This window comes from Lonchura striata, chromosome 3 (genome assembly GCF_046129695.1).
Source record: "Lonchura striata isolate bLonStr1 chromosome 3, bLonStr1.mat, whole genome shotgun sequence".
In the NCBI taxonomy this organism is placed as follows: Eukaryota; Metazoa; Chordata; class Aves; order Passeriformes; family Estrildidae; genus Lonchura; species Lonchura striata.
Window position 1 is genome coordinate 27,039,917 of NC_134605.1, and position 21,903 is coordinate 27,061,819.

General features: G+C 42.7%; 1 protein-coding gene across 2 annotated transcripts; it reads left to right on the top strand.

Moving 5' to 3' along the window:
• The first annotated feature begins 1,660 nt into the window (after positions 1-1,660).
• PPP4R3B (protein phosphatase 4 regulatory subunit 3B) lies at positions 1,661-21,470 on the top strand. 2 transcript variants are annotated; one of them, XM_021527524.2, is made up of 16 exons: positions 1,661-2,051; positions 3,363-3,418; positions 9,134-9,232; positions 9,735-10,355; positions 13,370-13,447; positions 13,650-13,766; positions 14,388-14,504; positions 14,861-14,992; positions 15,409-15,511; positions 16,194-16,235; positions 16,499-16,657; positions 16,875-17,044; positions 17,620-17,759; positions 18,236-18,420; positions 18,934-19,058; positions 19,771-21,470. In XM_021527524.2, exons 1-16 carry the CDS (start codon positions 1,910-1,912, stop codon positions 19,864-19,866), a joined length of 2,382 nt encoding a protein of 793 aa, XP_021383199.1. In that variant the 5' UTR covers positions 1,661-1,909; the 3' UTR covers positions 19,867-21,470. The 2 variants fall into 2 exon arrangements, with proteins under 2 accessions (XP_021383199.1, XP_021383198.1); XM_021527523.3 differs by having other exon boundaries at positions 1,662-2,051; positions 18,856-19,058.
• The last annotated feature ends 433 nt before the right edge of the window (positions 21,471-21,903 follow it).

Sequence of the window (21,903 nt, forward strand, 5' to 3'; positions counted from 1 at the left end):
AGAATTTGCTCCAAAATACTATGCTGTGGTTTCTTGCTGTTTTATATATCCCGAGAAGTGCTGCATTTAGTCATTAGTAGGAGTCATGCTTTTATTTTTGTGCATTTGATTTGAAGAGCCAAAAAGCACGCACAGAAGTCATGCAGAGGGGAGAGGGAGTTCATGAGCAGCAGATGTCCTGAGGCAGAAATATGTTGTGGTCATTGGGGTTTGTGTTCCTATTTGTGTGTTTGCTTTTTATTGAGCTTTCTCCAAGGTAGAAATATGCTCAGTTTGTAATGCCTTGTGAGGAAGGCTTGTGTGGAACCTGACTGTAAACTGGTTCATGTGACTCTCAGTCCAGGATTTTGAAACCACTTAACACGGTCTTTTTATAGTTACTGACTCACTTACCCATAATGATGCACATGTCCCAAGGTGTGCTCCTATACAGCTAAACATAAATGTATATTAAAATTCTAAGAGTTGTATCTTGTATTTTCTTGGTGACTGCTACAATGAACATCAGAGCAAAAGCTGAGACTTGAATGTTACTTAGATGTTAAGTTTTTTTAATCTGCCCAGAGAATGTTTGGAAAAGCTGCAGGTAGTTACTTTGAGGACATAGTTTGGGAAGCACTTTCTTTCGCTTGCTTTGGAGCCACATTTGAATTTGAGAGCATAGAAATGCCAGTCGTGTGAATAAGGGCCATACCGGTGTAACTGCTTTCACCGTGAGGCAAGAGCCAGGAAAGTCTGACTTTGTCTGGGAATGAGGCACACCCTGCCCTCAGGAGAACTTGTCCTCCCTCCTTCCTCTTCAGAGCTTCAAGAATTTGGTTTGGAGACACACTCAAGCTTCCCCTTGTCCCCAGTTTCTCACTGTTTCACACAGCTTTACTCCTTGAAAACTTTTGGGTCGTTTTTCCTTATTCCCACGCAAGCACGGAGATGTAATTATTTATTTGTTGTACAGAGGAAACGTGTAGATGGTTTTTAGTGTGAAAAACTTAACAGGTACGGACTCCGCGATGCTTGGCAAGTGGTCTGTGTTAAACTGTATGCTGTGTATAAGAGCTAATTAAGCACGTTTCTCTCATTTTTGAAGATTCCCCAGCAGTTTAGCTTTCAAGCCTTCTGTGGAGATGTACCAAGCAGGCACAGACAGCGTGTTACAGTATGGCTGCTGCTGTAAGGAGTTGCTGCTCACTAACTTTTTGCCGTTTTGTGATGCAGGGGACACCTTTTGTTCCTAAAAATTGAAACTGTTTCAGTTCTGTGTGCTGTTTAAATTTACCCTGGTCGGGTATGGAGCGCGCCCGTCATTTTGTGTGACGGCCGTGGGTGGCACTTTCTGTGGCGTGAGGGACGGAGGCGTGTTTCGTCAGCGGTGGCGCCAGCCTTTAGACAGACTTAAAAAAAAGAAAAAGAAAAAAACGAAGAATTTTTTAAAAAAATTAGTTTTTTTCGGGGGAATATGTGAGCAATTCCCCCTTTAGGGCGTTAAAAGGCAAGTGATGCGCCCATATCCCCTGCGGCGGTCGGCAGCCGCCATTTTATCCCCACCTCCCGTTCCCGCCTCGGCGCCTGAAGGAGCGCGCGCGGCCCCGCCCCCGTGGCCGCCGTCCCGTCGGCGGCGCGGCGGCAGCGCGCGGCCGCCGTAGCCCCTGCGAGGGGAACCCGTGCCCGGGCGGGGAGGAAGAGAAAGGCGGCCCGAGCCGGGTTACAAGATGGCGGCGGCGCTGTAGTAGCTGCCGAGGCGGAGCGGCGCCAGCAAGGCCCGGGCCGGGGCGCGGCGGCGCTGACTCGCCATGGGAAGCGGCGCGTTAAAGGCCCCGCGGTGCCTCTGAGCGGCCCGGCGGCCCCGCTTGCTCTCCGCCGCCCTCGCTCCATCGCCCCCGCGGAGGCGGAGCGGGCCCGGGGCTGCACCATGTCGGACACCCGCCGGCGGGTGAAGGTCTACACGCTCAACGAGGATCGGCAATGGGACGACAGGGGCACCGGGCACGTCTCCTCCAGCTACGTGGAGCGGCTGAAGGGGATGTCGCTGCTGGTGCGCGCCGAGTCAGACGGTGAGAGCGTGGCCGGGGCTGCCCAGGCCGCTTCCCCTCGCCCCCCGCCCGGCTCGGGCCCCACCGCCGGGGCTGCCGCCCGCCATCGCCGGGCTCGGCTGATAGTGCCTTCCCTTGGATCACGCACGAGGATTACTGTTGTTGTTGTTATTATTTCTACTCTCCGTGCCTTCCCTTGTCTTGCAGCTCGCGTGAAGTTTCCTTACCACATAAGCCATAGCAGCGTTTGCTACTGTGGTCCTAGACTTTTCCCCTCCCAGTTGATAGAATTATGAGCTGGAAGGGACCCATCAGGATCATCAAAGTCCAGCTCCTGGCCCTGCACAGACCTCCCAACAATCCCACCCTGTGCCTGAGAGGGTTGTTCAGGCGCTTCTGCAGCTCTGGCAGCCTCAGGACCATTTCCTGGGGAGCCTGGGCAGTGCCTGGGCAGTGCCTGACCACCCTCTGGGGGAAGAACCTTTCCTTGATGTCCATCCTAAACCTTCCCTGACTCAGCTCCATGCAGCTCCCCAGCCTGAACAGAGATGAAGCTGTGACATGTGAGGACATTTTGTTCTCTTTCAGAGCAATAGCCTTTGCTTTTGAGGTGTTCTAGTCTTCCATTTCTTACTGCTGTGAAGAAGTTGTTTTGCTGCCCTTTTTCTCCTCAGGAATTCCCTGGTTGTATTCCAGTCGGGTGGCATCCCTTGTGTTTTATTGCACTTTAAAGTCACCTTAAAGGGTCTTTTTTTAGAGCGGGGAGGTATATGCTCCCCACTTTGTCAGCAGACAGGTGCTAATGTGCTAAATAAACCACCTAAGATTAGTATAAATTGCTCTAGAGCTGTTGCCAGGAGACATACACTACTTGCATACACAAGATGAAGTCCCTGCATTTGTAGTAGCTGGATGATTTACCTCTGAAGGGCAGCTGAAGGGAATAAAAGCAAGTGGCCCATGTGGCTTCTCTGGACAAAAGCATTTTTTATGCTGGGCAGCACATTACCTGCTGGAATTTGCATTAGTTGGCCTAAAAGACCACTAAAAAATCTGGTGCTTGCACCAGATTTCAGAAGGAAAAGAGTGCTACAGTGGATTTTGGAATAAACTAGAAGAGAAAAATGTATTTTAATAGGGATCTTCCTGTTGAATTTTGTCTTATCTGGCTTATTTTAGGAAATTATATTTAAAGGAGGTGGTTCTTACGGATTTTCTGTGAGATTTGGATTAAGCTGAGAGTCTGTTGGCTGGCACGTGGGCATTGGTGCGAGGTGTGTGGAGATGTTTGTTTTGTTGGATTCAGTAAATCTCTCTTCGTACCTTTTTCAGGTTCACTACTGTTAGAATCGAAGATAAATCCAAATACTGCATATCAAAAACAGCAGGCAAGTATTGCTAGGCTTTACTTTCTCTGGTTGCTGATGCTGAGGAATTGTTTTGTGCTCAGAGTAATTGCATTTTTTCAGGAAAAAAGGAAAAGCAGGAGGACATGCAATTGTTGATGGTAAAAAAATTGCTTAGAAGCCTGTCGGTGCTGAACACTTCACATTCTAGAAATTAATATGTGTGTCTTCTAGAAAAATACTTTTTGGACTTCAGACTTTGAAGATAATATATGCAATTTGAAGAGACATTGAAATCATTACAGGAAAGATAGTTGGAAACATGTATGTATAACTTTTGTCTCCCATGCCAGGCCTGAAATAATTAAAATTATCTGAAATAATTAAAATTAGGGAGGCAAAACTTTGACCAGCTCTGTTGAAGTGTATTTATTTATTGATTGAGTTATTTTTCTGGAAATAACATGAAGGAATTTGTCTTTGTGGGATTTCTTTCTTTGTTGTTGCTGTTTAGTTTTTATTTGAAGCCCTGAAAGCTCCTGTTGTCCTAGGTAAGGCCACAAGCCATGGTGAAAGTTACCTTTCCTAGGGGTAAACCTCCTGCAAGACAATGAAGTAAAATAGTTGAGAGCTGTGTTGATAAGTTATTTTTGTTTCATCCATTGAAAAAAAATCAGCTTACTGAATCTCTTCTGCTTTTATTGTTTTCCCTTTTTCAGCATGCATTTTTGATGGCTCTGCCTGCATTGTTCTCATGGGTTTTCTGGAATTTTTTCTCACTGTTTCTTTGCTCTACAGTAGAGTCTCAGTTCCTTCAGTGTTTGATACTTGTTCTTCATCGTTATGGTATCCAGAAGTGTTTCAGCACTGTAAAAAACAGTAATTTTGTTCTTCCCAAGTCACAGAGGGACACATCTCTGAGGATTTTGTTATAGTGACAAGTTACAGTGTAAGAATTTGAGAAAGAGACTTTTTATCTTGTAGACATTGGTTGGCTCATTTTAGGTTAGGCATGAGGTGGAGTTTTGGGCCAGTCTTTCCAGGGGGTGTTTGCTGTGGTTTCTGGTGTTCACTTGTTAGGGGTTGGTAGGTGTAGGCTTTCACTGGGGGGGGTCATGCTAAAGAAGGAGCTCTGCAGAGCTCCAGAAGCCAAGAGTCTTGAACTGCTTCCTGTTTACTAGAGGAAACCTATACACAGTGAAATACAAATGCAGATTTGTTGCTGTAAAGTTTTAAAATGCTTCCTTTCACACCCTGTTTCCTGAAACTACAACTGATTAATCGTAGGCCTTTTTTACTTAAGTGGTAGCAAAGTTTCAAGTGACTTAAGTAGCTTTTGTTACTATTTTCCTTGTGGAAAAGGTAGATCATAGTTTAGAAAAACTCAAGCTGAGGTTTATTTTGGCTGGCTTTTATTTCTGGTTCTAACGCTTTTGTGTCCATGTGGCAGAATGCTTTTGCTTCACTGTTTGCTCCATAAGGTTTGTACAACCTCGTGCAGATTTTAGTTGACACAGAGCACTGTCTTTGAGTTGATGGTCTTGGATTTGGGGAAAGCTGCAGGGTTGTGCATCTTGATGGAGTAGAAACATGCCTTGCCTACACATCTGTCGTCATGTAAATGACTTGACTAAACTTAGAGAGTACTTAACGCTTAATTGTGGTTTGCATAAGGAAACTGAGCACTGATTTTTCAGTGCATCAGTCTGTGACTTCCAGTATTACACCGTTAGTGCCAAGTCGTGCTGTAGCTATTGACTAACCCCAAACAGGATAGGCCTGTTACCTCTGTGCTCCAGTTGTGTTTGTGGTTCCTGGGGAATTCATTCTGTCCAGTTGTTGGGCACTCTGTCATCACGACTTTCCCTTTCTCAAGGGAAGTTTGGCTTGGATGGGTTGGACATAGGTGCCAGACTGCTCAGCATACAATGCAAAATTAGATGAATGCAAAGACAAGAGAGCCTGAAGAGCTTTAGGTCCCCCTGGATTTTGGGGCATAGGCTTTGAGAGTTCCACACCTCTGCTGGATGCCCCACATTAGCCAGAGGGCAGGGTCAGATATGTTCTGGAGGCTCTGGCAGGAGTAGTTTTAAATGTTGGCACTGCACCCATTTGATGTTTCAGCCTCTGCTTGAGGTTACTGTTTTCTGGCAGATTTGGCAAAAGAGCGAGTCCATGGCTGAAAGATGTGGAGCTGCTGCAGAAATCCTCACTAGGTGTACTGCCTTCTGGTGTTACCTTTGCTTTGGCTGTGCTCTGTTTGCAGCTCTGAGATGAAGATCGTGTGCAAATCCTGTCTTTTGCCCAGAATTGCCATCACTCGTGTGACAACAGAGCGCTTTGCTCGAGGCAGAATAGGAGTTCCTGATGGCCAGGATTTAACACATTTGCAGGGGTGCTGTTAAAAGCCAGCCAGAGCAGTTGCCAGGGGGCTTCTTCACTCCTGTTTCATGCCAGTAGCAGGTTGGATGTAGAACTGAGTCAGTTGAAACATGTCTTCCCGCTGGATTAAATTTTTTCCCCACGTGTTCCCCATCTGCTTCCCTGTGCAGCACATTGGTGCTGGCATGGGGACGTGGTGCAGTGCAGGACCAGGGAAGGGTGGAGTAGCAGACACTGCAGACCAGTACCAGCACTGGAGAAGGGTTTGAACTGCTCCGAGTTTCAATTTTTGTTCAGAATTAATCTTTTTTGTCTTTATTGGTGCTTGAGTGAATTAAGGAACATTGCTGTTGCTTGTGGATGGAGCAGCATGGCCTCTAAGCAGGTGGGAGTGGTAGAGCTCGGCCTGGAAGGTGTCTGTCTGCTCTTCGTGGGTTGTCTGAGGTCATGCAGGAAGTGTGTGCCAGATGAGTACGTCTTATATTGGTTTTGGACAATTATTTTCTGTTGAAACCATCTTTCAGTCTTTCTGAAATACTTTTGGAAAAGCTTATATAACTTCTGCTTTGCGTGGGCAGTACATATTGTAACGAGTACCATTCAGTAACTCGAGAATTTTCACAAATTTTTTGACTGCAGTCCCTTGGTGCCTGGAGTAATTTTAAGTTACTGCATTAATTCTCTTATTTGAATCATCCTGGGCTGTGAATAGGGCTGCTGAATGTATGTGTCCTTCTTTGTTCAGTGAAGCACCTTTGAGGCTCAGCTTACCTGGGAGTACATTGATTTTGTGTGTCAGGGCATCAGTACTTGCACGGAATGTTTCAAGATAAGCATTTCAGATTTGGAATTCTGTAGCAGCCATAAAATTGTACTTAAGAATTTTTTTTTTATTAATCTCTTAATGAGAACCAGATCAGGGAGCTGATGAGGATTTTCAGTGCATGCAGTTGATAATTATTATTTTTCTCTTGAAGCCCAGTTGAGTTGTTGACTCTGAAATGGCACACAGTAAATACACAGATCCAGATGTCCTGAGCTGGAGATGAGGAGGGACAGCTGGGAGTGAAAACCATGTTAGCTCTAAGAACTTGGACCAGTTGTGAGTCAGAGCCTGACAGCAGAGAAGCTCCCTATTAATATTTGTGTCTGTAGGAGAAAAGTGCAAGTGTAATATAGGACACTGTAATACAAATAAACAACTCACAACAGTGCTGAAACCACAGTGCATTGAACTCTGTTCTTTTCACAACAAGGAAACTTTGTTTCTCTAAAGAAATGTGTAAAAATTAATAAGAAAGGAAAAAAATGTCTGTGCAAATTCCATTGTTTTTAGTGTGGCCTGTGATTAGTTTGGGAGAAGGAAATGGATCTGTTGGTAGGCATTTGTCAATGGTGATGTTATTCTTAAATTTGTTTTCAAAATAAAAAAAAGGGCAAAGACAAAACCCTCAAGATAAACAACTCTCCATGGACATTGAGGAATTAGGATTACTGTGGAAATGAACTGAAGAATTAATGCTGTATAAGTGCTGCTGATGTTCATCCATGTTTCAGTGATAGTTGTAGCAGCTGGGGAGTTGTGTTTGTTGAGACAGATGTGTGTTTTTCAAATAAGTGCTGATGGAAGAGGGAACCTACTGTCCTATGCCAGCAGTCCTTCCCAAATGTCAGTCCCCTCACACCTGGAAGTAGATATGTGTTCCCTGACCTCTGTAAGCCCAGATAACTGCATTTACAAAGGTCTTTTTAAACCTTACTGCCCCTGAAGCTTCCTAAGGAATATCATCAGGTGTTTCTTTGGGTTTCCTTGCTGAGCTTAATATTTTGTGTTCACTAAAAGTGGCCTAAAAACCTGACCAGCCTTGATGAGTTGTGTGGTGAATATTGAATGTCATAAATGTGGGAATTAAATTACCTTACTGACCATTACGCAAAATCTTGCTAGTGTTTTAAAAACACTTCAGTATTTAAAAAGCTGTGCTAACTTCAGAAAGTCAAACTTGGAATGCTGAACAGTTTTGCTGGAGCTCATCAAATATACTGGAGAGTTAGCAGAGAACTGGTCAGTTCGGGTATTTTTATATGAAAATGTGTTTGCTGCAGGATGAGGAACTGTTCTCCTGCTTTTGTCTGGGACAGAGTTAGTTTTCATCCCAGTAGCTGGTGCAGTGCTGTGGTTGGATTTAGGATGAGAATGCCATTGCTGGCACAGGGATGCTTTAGTTGTTGCTGAGCAGTACTTACCTTCAGTCAAGGACTGATGAGTTCCCCATGCACTGGCAGTAAGGAGCTGTGAGGGAGCGTGGGCAGGACAGCTGACCTGACCAGAGGGATATTCCATACCCTGGGATAACAGGGGCAGGGGATAAACTGGAGGGGTTGGCTGGGAGGGGCTGCTCAGGTGGTGCTCAGCATCACTTCTCTGTCAGGGTTTATTCCTTTCTTCCCCTTCTTTTTTTTTTTTTTTTAATGTAACTATTATAATTGCTCAGTATATTTTATTTTATTTCATTTTTGAAGCAGTTCTTACCACAAGAACAGAACTTTCACCTTGTCCTGAGTCTCCTTCCCATCCCAGTGGTGGGAGGAAATGAGTGAGCAGCTGTGTGGTACTTTTTTGGCAGCTGGGTTAAACCACAGCTACTCTGTATTTGAATTTGAAGGCTTGCATTCCTTACAGGACAGCAGCAAGTGTCCTAATAAAACCTCTTCAAAAACCATTTTAGCCTGTTCATAAATTCCATTGAAACTTCCAGATCTGCAAGTGTACAAATTGGAGACAATAGTAACAGAGAAGAAAAACCTGGCTCAAATGGAAATAACTGGCAAGATGGTTGTAACTTTAGTAAGAACTTGGGAGTTTTGTATTATTCAGATTGTATGGCTTTTAATTCAGAAAGGAATATTTGAATGTTAGCTAGGCATTATATCTCACTTAGCTAGGGCTGTCTTAAATGCTTTCTGAGGGGAAAGCTGAAATCTTAGGGGATTTGTTTCTATCTTACTAAATATGAAAATACTTAACCTGTTACATTGTAGGTGTTCTTAATCTAGTATGTGCATTCCCATTTCAAGACTGTTGGCTCAAGAAATGTATCTTGCAGTAAAATGCCATCATGAGTGGCTTGGATATGAAAAATAGTATCTTTAAATATGTTTTGTGTAAGGTAGTTGTCATAAAATAACAAGAAAGAAAGTTGATGTATGGCAGAGCAGGTGATATAATATCTTAGTGGTTCATGCTTTTTTTGACGAGTGTAACTTTAATTTAAATTATTTATTCTTTAGACATTGGCATTAAAGGAATAGAGGTTAATATGGAGTGCAGACCTGTTTCAGAAACAATTACTTTCTTGGTTTTATCTCAAACAGGACACCCTGATTGTTTGGTCAGAAGCAGAGAACTATGATTTAGCACTGAGTTTTCAAGAAAAAGCTGGCTGTGATGAAATTTGGGAAAAAATCTGCCAGGTACAGTAAACTGAAACATGCTGGTTTTTCCAGGTGTTTTAGTGTCTTCTGTGACTTGATGTATTTGTTCATCCTTTTTAAACCTTCTTGTAAAGTAAGCAAATATTTTTTCTTTTCTGTACAAGGTTTTAAATTGTTCCTGCTTAGAGCACCAGTTGTTCTCATGATTGAATGTCGGGCTTTTGAAAAATCACTGTAATGGTGAGACTCAAGTGGTTGATGTTCTGGGGCAGTGTGATTGTGTTCATTAGAAAGGGACTGCCAGAGTTCCATGCTTTAATTATCCTTCTCCCAGTTGGCCTCAGGAAGCAGCTTATTGGAGTGCAGTGGAACTGCAAATGTGCTGTAAGGAACCAGTGAGCTCAGATCCCATTGCAGCTGCCTTGGGACACACTGGCCAGTTGAGATGTGTTGTTATTTCGGTTACTGACCTACTCATTTTTGGGAACGTTTGGGAACATCCCAAAGGATCAGACAGTAACTGTGTGCACTCTTCCCTTAGGTTCAGGGTAAGGATCCTTCAGTGGAAGTCACGCAGGACCTTATTGAATCAGAAGAGGAGCACATAGAGGAAATGCCTGAAACCAGTCCTCTGATTGACCTTCCTACTTGTGAACTCAACAAACTTGAAGAGATTGCTGACCTAGTTACCTCTGTTCTTTCCTCACCCATCCGTAGGGAAAAGCTGGCACTGGCCTTGGAGAATGAAGGCTACATTAAAAAACTGCTACAGCTTTTCCAAGTCTGTGAGAATTTAGAGAACACTGAAGGCTTGCATCATTTGTATGAAATTATTAGAGGGATTTTGTTCCTCAACAAAGCAACTCTGTTTGAGGTGATGTTCTCTGACGAGTGTATTATGGATGTAGTCGGATGCCTCGAGTATGATCCTTCTTTGTCTCAGCCAAAACGGCACAGGGAATTCTTGACCAAAACAGCAAAATTTAAGGAGGTTATTCCTATTACAGACTCTGAACTCAGGCAAAAAATCCACCAGACTTACAGGGTACAGTATATTCAGGACATCATCTTGCCGACACCATCTGTTTTTGAAGAGAATTTTCTTTCTACCCTCACTTCATTTATTTTCTTCAACAAAGTTGAGATTGTCAGTATGTTGCAGGTAAGTGGTTCTTCATATGGTCTAGATGGATTGTTTGTCGATATCTGTAGCTATAGTTTTAAAATGGATTACAGTTAATCACACACATCATTTGCACAACGTTTTGAATACTTGCCCTGCTCTCTGATACCTTTGATTTTGTATTTTGAAAAGGTACATTTCAGGTGAGTATATTAATATTTTTAATGAGTTGTAAAGCTGAAGATTTTTCTCCTTGATTCCCAAGCAACATACCATTTTTGGTCAAGTTTGCATAGGTATTTAGAGAACAGGCAATTTGCTGTATTCTGTATTAGAGACATTGAGCTGTTTTTGTAACAAATTCTGGATCTGTGATTCTAAAGAGCATGTTAAGAACCATTCTTGTTACACTACTGTTACATCATGGTACTAATTTAAAATGTTCCTGTTGTCTTAAAGATTAACTAACTAGTTGATGGGTTTTTGATGGGTTTTTGTTTTGGTTTTTTTTTTTTTTTCATACTGATATCCAGAAGTAATAATAAATAAATAACCAAGCTGTTACTTTATGAAAAACTGTCCTGCACACTTTGTAGTCAGAAGAGGCTCTGAGGTGGTTGGGACCCTGGAAGGAGCCTTAGTGAAGAGCTGTGTGAATTCATGGTGTTTTGGGGTTTTCAACTGGTGCTGTGTTGTGCAAACTCATGAGTACCCAAATGCCTTTATTATTTTTATTTGTGTCCAAAAATGGTCCATTTGTGTAGGATACATCACATACCCATACTCTTGGGGTGAGTGTGGAGAGCCTCTGTGAAGCACCAAGAGTTGAGGAAAAGAGGAAGGGAGTAAAATGTTGGAAAGAAAGAGGCACTGGAGACATAACATAGCCATATGGAATATACTAAAGAGTTCAGATATGGATGAAATGTGGTAAAGAGTTCAATAGAGGACTGGAAAATAAAACTGAGTAATTGCAGAGAATTGCATGAATATGCTGTTTGGCTTCTTTATACTATCTTTGTGGCTCAATAGCAGAAAGAAACAAAAAATTAAATCCCTCTTGCAAAATTATTAGCTTTGTGTTAAATAAAGATTTTCCTTTAAATTCTTTTGCATATATTTTCAAAAACAAAAAATAAATTTAGTATTAGCTCCTGAGGCCACAGTCCTGTTTGCATTTAGAGTAGGGATTTTGAAGTTTATAGAGTTGCGTGTTTTGTTTTTTTTTTCCATTGGGGCTCTAGAGTACTGAATATTTAATTGTACAGTAACAGAGAACTCTGATTTGCTGTTACCTCAAGTACTCCTTGCAGAAGGTTCTGAAATTCTATGACAGTTCTGTGCTGGTTCTGCCGTGGCTGCCTTTGCCATTATAAATGGAGTATGTGCACACAGGTTTTCCTGCTTATTCTAAAGCCTGTAATTGAGATGTGTGATGATTTACAGATAATGTTGATCCTTGAGAATTACAGGTTGAGAAGAAAGCACACTTGCAGATGTTATAGCACACTTAAAGAAAATTCCCACTTGAGGTCGTGGAGACCTCAGGTCCAGGGCTGCTTTTGCAGGCCTACGGTGTACATCAGCTGGTTGGCCACAAGAACTCCAAAGCTCCTTTGGGTTTGGGGAACACATGGGGCATCCTGTTACCCTAAATACACTGGCAAAGCTCCCTTGGAGAAGGCAGTTTAGAGGAGCAGCAGATTGTGTTTTCCACGGCAGCAAAGCTCCTTTCTACGTGCCATGGAGCACTAGGTCCCAGTGGAAGGACAGCCACATGGGATGGAACCTCCATCTATCCCATGCTTCAGGACACAGGACTGGGCTGAGTAGCTGCCTTAGACAAGCAGGAGGTGTTTCTGTGCTCAGGTGCTCTGCAGTAGGGATTTTCTACTACATCTGCTGTTGATTGTAGTATGGTTTGAGTTGTTGTTTTTTTTTTGTTTTTTTTTGTTTTTGTTTTTGTTTTTTTTTTGTTTGGTTTTTTTGGGGTTTTTTTGGTGGTTTTTTTTTGGTTTTTTTTTTGTAACAGGCTTAATTAAGCTGTTTAAACCAGCAAAGCTTAAAATAAACTACAAAATCTGTGTATGTTGCACTACCTGCGATGTTGATTCCAGGTATCATTTGTAAAGCTCATCTATCCCCACATCTCAAAATTGTCAGGAAAAGATTTGCCCGTCTTTGGTTAGCATTGCTGTAACTGTAAAAATCTGTATTGTTATTCTAATAAAGCAGAGAGATTTTAGTGACAGCACACAGCAAAATAGAGAGGTAAGCACACTCTGTTATTCAATGTAATGTTCATGTGTATTTATTGGAATACTGCTGTTCTGTTAATTTTTGTTCAATGCACAAGTTTATTGAGTTGAATTGGTACAGTGATGCAAAATTTTGTAAAGCTGTACCATGTTACTGTTTGCTGTCAGATTTATATTGTCTTTAAAAGGTAACAGAAACATTTGAATTTGACAGAATGCCAACACAATATTTTCAACGTGAAAGAGTGCATAATGATCAAAGGGCATAATGTGCCCAAACCCTTGAGAGATGCTGATGTTCACCCTGGTTTTTGGGTACCTATTGATCTTATGGGGTAACTGAAATGCTTTGCAAATTGGGTGTTCCTGTATATACTTAAGTATTTCTTAGTGACAGAGGATGTGAATATGAAAAGCCAGTAATAATCCATTAAGTTTCCTAGGTTGACAAAGTGGAGCACGTGCAAGTGGAAGAGGTTGTTTTATTGTGAGTAAGGTAATGGGGACATGGCTGCGAAGTTGTCCCTTGTCTGGCACTTTGGAGTTGTAGTTTTAGGGACCATCACTGAGCTCAGCTTTACCAGGCTCTGCTCTCCTGAAGCTGCTTCTGCTGCTCAGAGGGATTGCTGAAACAGTGCCCTGGTAAAGGTGCTGCTGGATGTGTACTCTGGCATTTGTCTTCTTTGGGATAAATTGGATGGAGAGCTGCGCTTTCTGCAGGTTTGGATCCTGTAGGGATGGAAGTTGTTTTCCAGAGGCGTTGTGTAAGGTGTGTTCCTTTTGTGTGTTACACAGGAAGACGAGAAGTTTTTATCAGAAGTTTTTGCACAATTGACAGATGAAGCTACAGATGATGACAAACGGTGTGAACTGGTAAGTACCAGCTCCCTCAGGTACCTCCAAGGCTTTAGGTGAGAGGGATGAAGTATAAACAGTGAAATTCTTCTGCAGTCAATGAGGGATTCCTGTAGACTCAGCCAACACACAAACTCTGCTACAAAATGTAGCTGTTTGATCCTTTCAGAGAGTTTTCTGACCCAAGTACACCTCTGATCCCTTTTTCCCTGTGTGACAGGTGAATTTCTTCAAGGAATTTTGCGCCTTTTCACAGACGTTACAACCTCAGAACAGAGATGCGTTTTTCAAAACTTTGGCAAAGTTGGGAATTCTTCCAGCTCTTGAAATTGTAATGGTGAGTGAAACTTCAAGCTCATTTTAACCAAGTAGAAGAGCTACAGCCATTGAAGCAGTTTTGGCTCTGCTGAGCCCCTCTGTGTCAGTTTTGCTGTGCTGGGAGTTGATTGGAGCGTTCCCAATGCAGAGGCTGCCCCCAGCTCTGAAGTGCCTGACCTGGCTGCTCTGGGTGTTTTTACTCTGTGTGAGCCTGTGGTCAGCATAGTCCTTGGGACAAGGGGGTGTAAAAACTGGCAGAGGCTCTTTCTGCAGCTGGATTGTTGTTGTGGTTGTTGCTGGCCCAGGGCCCAAGAAGTATTTTTAGATAATCTTGAACTGTTGGCTGGTTCCTCCCAAAAGATCCTGTAATCCTGTTGTTAGCAGATTAATCTGTCCTAACCAGCAGTGGGAAAACAGAATTTCTTTTACTCCTGTGGTTGAAGCAGCTGTTGCTGCCTGAACATTGCAATTCATTTTGCTGGTTTATTGTTGTTTTTCTGTAACCCTATTACTGTGTTTCTTATAGAAACTCTGGTAATGAGATGTTCCCAGAACTTAAAACTACCTATTACTTTCAACTTTACTTGGTAATAAATACCAGCTTAATTTGTTCTTGCTAATCAGTTTCTCTCTTTATTAGGGAATGGATGATCTGCAAGTTAGATCTGCTGCTACAGATATATTTTCTTATCTAGTAGAATTTAGCCCATCCATGGTCCGAGAATTTGTGATGCAAGAGGCCCAGCAGAGTGATGATGTAAGTTACAGTGGTTTGCAGTTAACATGTTGAGTATACCAGTCTTTGGGCAAGCAGGAAACAAACAAAACAGCAAAACAAACCTCTAGAAGTACAGGAAAAAGTAGGTTTAATATACAAACATTTCTGAGCATGTTGGTGTTGTAGGAGTTTATAGTTTTGAAAATCTGACTAACAAGGGTTGTAGGTGTAGAGGGTTGTGCTTGCCAGAATTTCTGTATACAAATGCAACTCTCAATTCTTCAATTTAATTTTAAATTGTCTTCAGAAAATTACAGAGACTTTGGAAATTACTTTCCACTCTTGAAACTGTGTCTAATTGTTTGGTGGTGGTTTTGTTTGGGATTTTTCTGCAGGACATCCTCCTCATCAACGTGGTCATCGAGCAGATGATCTGCGACACAGATCCAGAGCTCGGGGGAGCTGTTCAGTTAATGGGGCTGCTGAGAACTCTGATTGACCCAGAGAACATGCTAGCCACAGCCAATGTAAGGAGATGTGGGGGGTACAGATACTGTACTGTCCCAGCAGAGCTGAAAACCTGACATTCTCTGTGTTTGCTCTGATACTGAATTTAAGCCAAAAATAAGCTTAATGTTTCCATTTTGAGGCATTGTGCATGTGTTTTTTAAAAGTTTTGTCAAGCTTTTTGAGTTGTTGATGTTTTTTCAGAAGATGTTTGCATGGTGGGGACTCTTTGGTGATGGTGAGCTTGGTTAGTTGTCCCAAAATGCAAAAACTGATCTTCCTTGAGCAAAGACAGGCCTGCAGGCCTAACAAATACACAGACAGACCTGAAGAAGCGAGTAGAATTCTGTATGGGCAGTTTCCTATGTTACTGTTCTTTCTTATTTAAAAGCCTGTGTACAAATTCCCATGTTTAATAAAGTTACTTTCGTTTTAGAAAACAGAAAAGAGTGAATTTCTCAATTTCTTCTACAACCATTGTATGCACGTTCTCACTGCACCGCTTCTGGCCAATACATCAGAGGATAAATGTGAAAAAGGTACTGAATATTTCCACTTTCTTTTTCTTCCTTTCAGGCCTGTAATGTTTGGCAGTGACTGACAGTGGTGGTCCCAGGGATCAGCCTGTGATACCAGCTAGGAATGTGCTTGTGGAAAAGTGCTGCTCCCCCAAGGACAGGGCTTCTGTGGGCAGCAGTTCCCAGCTCTTCCCTGCAGCTGTGGATGCTGCTGTAGCTTTGTGCTGTGCTTTTTGGAAGATACACTTCCTTGATGTTAATCATGCTAATGTACAATTGTTAATTGCATTTTAAAAATAATTCCTGTAAAGCAGAGAGTGTCTCTAAGTCTCCGATTAAATATTAAGTAAAAAAAAATGTTTTGCATGTTTTATACAAAAATAAAACTTGTAAAATATCTGTAGTACTCATTTTAATGCATTATTTGAAAAATTTAGGATTGGTGCTTTTATTCTATATCATATTCCTAAGATTTAGGTTATACATTTTCACCTAGATGGATTTAAAACTTTGTAAGGTAAATTAAATACAGAAATCTCACCTGGCTAAGGTCTTACTGTGTATTTAGTCCCTGTAGCTCACAGACGTTTCATTTGACGAAAAATCTGACCACGTGGTAGAATCTATTGTTTCTCCCCATCTTTTAAATCTTGACTATGCTTTGAAAACCTTTTTCATATTTTTTTTATTTTCTCTTTATCAGATGCAGTAGTTGGATCCACTAAGAGTAATACAATTTGTCCTGGTAAGTCTTAATTGACTTTGAGTTTCGAAACTTGTCTTTTGTGCTGTGTATGGTATTCTATTACAAAAAAATAAAGTTAGGCATGTCAATATTTTATTTCTTTTAGTACTTTTTACTGAAATAGGTGCAGGCGCTTTGATTCACTTGAGATGACTGGGGAAGCTGAAGAAATTTTTTCATCTGTTTTTAAGTTAGTGAGTTGTTTTTTTTTTTTCCTAGTCAACCTTGCTACTGAAAGTTGAAATTGTTCATTTTTCTTGCAGATAATTACCAAACAGCACAACTACTTGCCTTAATTTTGGAGCTGCTTACTTTTTGTGTGGAACACCACACATACCACATCAAGAATTACATTATGAACAAAGATTTGCTAAGAAGAGTACTGGTATTGATGAATTCAAAACACACATTTCTGGCCTTGTGTGAGTATGGAGCTGTTGTGATTTCCTTCTTCCAGGCATGGTGGGACTGTGTGGAAGGTGTTCCAGTGTACACTTGAACTTGGAGTTTGTGTTAGGGGGTGTGGATGAGATTGTAATGCTCTGGGTTTGGGGCCCATCTTCCTCTGGGTAACATGAGGGGTTTCAGTTCTTTCCATGAGCATGTGGTTATTAACTCCATGAATTCTTCTTCCCACAGGTGCCCTTCGCTTTATGAGGAGGATAATTGGGCTGAAAGATGAATTCTATAACCGCTACATCACCAAGGGAAACCTCTTTGAGCCAGTTATCAATGCCCTGCTGGACAATGGCACTCGGTACAACCTGCTCAACTCTGCTGTGATTGAGCTCTTCGAGTTCATCAGAGTGGTGAGTGCAGCTCCAGCTCTTACAGGAGCACCCAGCTCCTTGGAAAACAAGGACTTGCAGCAGCTCCTGAGCCACTTGCTGCCAGTGTGTGGGAAGTTTTGCTGGGAATCTTTGTGGTTTGTGAAAGTGAAGGGCGGTTTTTAGTCATAGGATATGGTAGCTGCTGTCTTTTCCAGCAAGAAGAACATTAAGAATTGTAGGATTTGCCTGATAGAGGGGGACTGCCCAAAAGGTTCCTGGTCCCACATGAGCTGCTGTAGGTGCTGAGGACTGGGGAGAGCTGGAGCCTGTAGGGAGGACAGGGCACAGCTCTCCTACATAAAAGATCTTTGTTTAACAGAAGTGTCACAAATAAAATTGGGACACTGCTGGGTCCGTTTTCTGTTTCTGTGGGAAGCCTAATAATTATTTCTCAATCTCATATCTTTTATTAAGGATAAATTTGATTTCATGCTTCACATTTGTACAATATTGTGCAATAATGCTTTGGCTCTAGGCAAGAAATCAATTACTTTCCCAACTAAACTCAAAAGCTTTCTGAATTTCTGCTTGAGCCCTGTTTTGTTCTTCTGCAGGAAGATATTAAGTCCCTTATTGCACATATAGTTGAAAACTTCTATAATGCACTTGAATCTATTGAGTATGTTCAGACGTTCAAGGGACTGAAGACAAAATATGAGCAGGAAAAGGACCGACAAAGCCAGAAGCTGAACAGGTAGGCCCCAGTTTCTGTGTCCTGAGCCTGGCAGGGGCTGCTGCTCTGCAGGGCTGCTCCTTGCTTTTCCTTTCCCAGAGGGCAGCAGGAGCAGGAGGCTGGGACTGGGGTTGGGTTTCGTTCTCGGTGAAAACTTCTTGGATTAGAGGAAAGCCCATCTGCTTTCCTTGTGGCCAAGTGTAGAAGAGCTGATGTTGGCCAGTGGACTAAATGTTATGTTCAGGAAACTCTCTAAGACAAGGGAGAGAACTCTCTAAGAGAAGAGCAAAATGTTGCTCTGTCGCTCTGATTTAGGATTCAGTCAGGCTCGTCATCAGCTGGGGTTGTTGATGAGTCTTGGGGTGAGGGCAGAACCAGAGATGGAGCTGCATTGCTTTCTCAAATGCACTGAATTCCCTCTAAAGCCCTGGAAGGCATTTCTGATCCCGAGCCTGAAACAGCAGCCAAGCTGGAACCCCTGTGTGTGTCTCTTACAGTGTCCCATCCATATTGCGTAGCAATAGATTCCGCAGGGATGCCAGAGCCTTGGAGGAGGATGAAGAAATGTGGTTCAATGAAGATGAAGAGGAAGAAGGCGAAGCTGTTGTACCTCCAGTTGAGAAGTCAAAACAGGAGGATGATTTTCCAGATAGCTATGAAAAATTTATGGAAACTAAAAAAGGTATTTACTCTGAGCTTGTTGGCACTGGAAGTGCTCCTTGGCAGATACGTGGATTATCACCCAAACAAATCCACAGTTTGTGCTCTGTACCTCAAGCAGCAGTACAGGGTATTCCATGTAATTGAGTCATGAGATCCAAATGTGTCTTTGCAAGCCAGTTTAGGATTAAAATGAGTTTAAATGGTATTCAAAAGCAGGACTTTGAATGTGCCTGTGTGCCCTAGGTGAGCCATGTCCCCATGCCCTCAGCATCCAGGCCCTGCTCAGTTTGCTGCTGGTGGGCTCAGGATGGGCTTGGTTGGGAAACTGAGAATTGCAGCAGAATTGGAACCAAAATACCTACCTGCTGGCTCTCGCCCTACGATTGCACTGTGATGTGGATTGTACTCCTTGGTGTGCAGCTGATACCTAAGTGTGACAATGTTTGTCCTGCAGCCAAGGAGAGTGAAGACAAAGAGAATCTTCCAAAAAGGACTTCAGCTGGGGGATTCAAATTCACTTTTTCCCACTCAGCCAGCGCAGCCAACGGTGCAAATGGTGCAAACAGCAAATCCGTGGCAGCTCAGACATCACCAGCAAGCTCCAACGGCTCCTCTTCCAAGAACACGGCCCTGAGCCCGGCGGTGCCAGCCCCCAAGGTGGGAAAACTTGTGTGGGGCTGTCCTGCAGGGTAACCAGCCTGTGGGCAGCAGGGCTGAGTTTGGGATAAATTCATCCCGAGACCTCCAGTGAATCCCTCACTGCTCTGGGGAGGTCTGAGTGGGGCTGGACTCTTCTGGAATCTGGTGGGTGCAGTCTCATCCCACATCCTCTGCATCATTTCATTGTTTACGCTTTTTGTTTCTGCTCAGTTGCTGCTCTGTGTATCTGATGTACAAAGGAGACTGGAGTTTTTGGGAACTCTGTTAGTGCCTTGTTGGCCGGGGAATTACCCAGTGTTTTTGAGGAGACAAATGCAGTGAGTGACCCCTCTGTGGTGCCTGACTCAGATGAGCATTATTGGAATCCTCAGCCATCGAGCTCCTGAGCAGCTACAGAAAAGTGTAGCAGGGATTGATTGCCCACCCTAAGGCTGAGCATCCAGAGGGACGTCAACCTGCACATTGGAGTTCGTGCCTGTCCCACTGGGATGAAAGTGATTTTTAAACAATTCTCAATCCAGACCCAGGGAAGTGAGGAAGCTCCAGTACATTTTGCAGCTTGAGGTTCAAACCTATTTTCCAGACAAATAGGATTTGGAATGCCAAAGACTGGTGTGCCCTGAACAGGGTGGCTGGAGGTTTTGTTCAAAATTTGCACCTTTCTAGGTACTTCAATATAAAAACTTCTTTTCCTTTTTCTAATTGGCAGGGAAGTCTAGTTGGGCTAGTGGATTATCCTGATGATGAAGATGATGATGAAGAGGAGGAGACATCTCCAAGGAAAAGACCTCGTCTGGGTTCATAAAAGAAACCAAAACTTTGGAATAAGAACTTTTTAAATGGGGTTTCAAATGCTGCAACTGTTTTAAGAGCTAAAAGGAATCTGAATCAGAAAGCTTTCTCCCATGAGTATATAAGATAATACAAGGAGTAGCAAAAGAAACTCGGTGTATCAGCTAGAAAGGGTTAGTTCTGTAAACACAAATCTTCCAAGGAACTTAATGTCTTTCTAAAAAGTAAGGAGTCTGCCATTCAGGCTGTCAAAAAAAAAAAAAAAATTAAAAAAAAAGGTGGGTTAGTATTCTCAGAACCTGGATGATGGCTTCTCAGCAAGGAAAGTCTCAGGTGTTGGGAGGGAAAGGGGGAGGGAAAGTTATGGTAACACTTTTTTAAAAATATTGCAGGGTTTCCCCATTGTTTAACAGAACTAGGAAAAAAATTCAAGCTTAAATTTTGAACCCAGTAATCTTAATTTTGTAATGGTGCTGTCAGTTGTGTTCTTTTAGCAATGCCTCTTTTAAAAAAATTTAAGGGAAAACTAACTCTGTTTGCATAAGAACAATCCATATTTTGGGACCATTTATTACCAACTAAACTGCATTTCTCATAATTGGAGGGAGAGGGACGCTGCAGGTTTAGTGCATGTTGAGTTGTTTAAAACAGTTAAAATAAGTTTTAATTTGTATTTTCCAAGAGGAGAGAATGGAAGCTGGATTCAACATGGAAGGTTCTGCTTGTTTGGTCAGTGAAATGTCCAGAAATATCTACGCCAAGGAGCAGGGGCTTCCAAAGGGTCTGCAGGAGCTGTTTGTGTCATGGTGGGGCTGCACCCAGCACATCCCTCAGCTGTTGGCCTCGGGTTGGGAAGAGCCTGAATTCCAGCCGTGCTCCATGGTGTTCTAAGGGCTGCCTCCTCTTGGAGCAGCTGTTTACCTGTTTGGGAGCTGCATGGTTGTGGTGGGAATTTTTCATAGTGATGGACTGAGCAGCATTTTAACACCAAAGTCAGTTTGGACCAGGGTGGTATTATTGCCAGGAGAACACCTTGAGGGCTTGGAGGCAGAATCCACAAGCAGCACCTGAACCTGGGGGTGGTACAAAAGCTGCTTTTTTTAAAACACAAAAGCACATTCCACATAGGTGAGTGAACTGTGACAGGAATAGGTGAGTTCATGGCAAGGTGACAGAGGCAAACAGTACAGGTGTTATTTTCAAGAGCAGCACATGAACTGTAAATATTTTAATGTTTGCCCATATGTGATCTGAGATCATGAATAAGTGAGAAATCTCCCAGCAACTGTGTCAGAGATGTTAAAGATGGAACCAGCTGCAATCCACCACATAGATCACTCTTGTAATACGTGTTATGGGTCCATTTCTCCTGGAATAGTTTTAACTGAAGCAGTTTCTCTGTTTTGGAGATTTTTGTAGTTAGTTATAATTTTAGCTCTTGTTTGGAAAAGATGGGCTGTCTGTGTAGATATGAAGTATAGTTTTTTCCATAAAACAGAAGTTTATTTTGTATTAAAGATGCCACTGTACTTGTTTTACACCATTTGTATACATGTGGTGATATTAATGCTGAACTGTAAAATTCAGGAATTAAAATGTGACCCTGTAATTCCATAATTATTGCTTTTGTTTGGTTTGTTATACATGGAAAGTGAACTCAGACTTTTCAACGTGGCTGTTGTAGGATGTTGTTCAAGGTAAGTTATCCATGCAGGTTTCAGAAGTAACTCCATACCACTGGATGGAATCCCAGAGGGAAGGGGTGAGCTCTTCCCAGTGTTTAAGCAAGATACAGGTGCTCTGATGTACCTGGAAAGCTCCAGGCCACCCAGCACAGGACTCTGAGGGAACACTTGTCAGCTCCGGAGCCAAGGAAGTGTTTGCTGGTAAAGAGAAGCTGCAGCACCATCCTCATGTGCTTGCTCTCGAGCTTCCCAGTGGGTCTTTCCATCAGTAAAGATTCACAGGCCATGAAAGCAGCAGGTACCTGGGATGTGCCTTCACTCACCTGAGGAGCAGAAGTGGCATCACCTGGAGCATGTACCCGTTC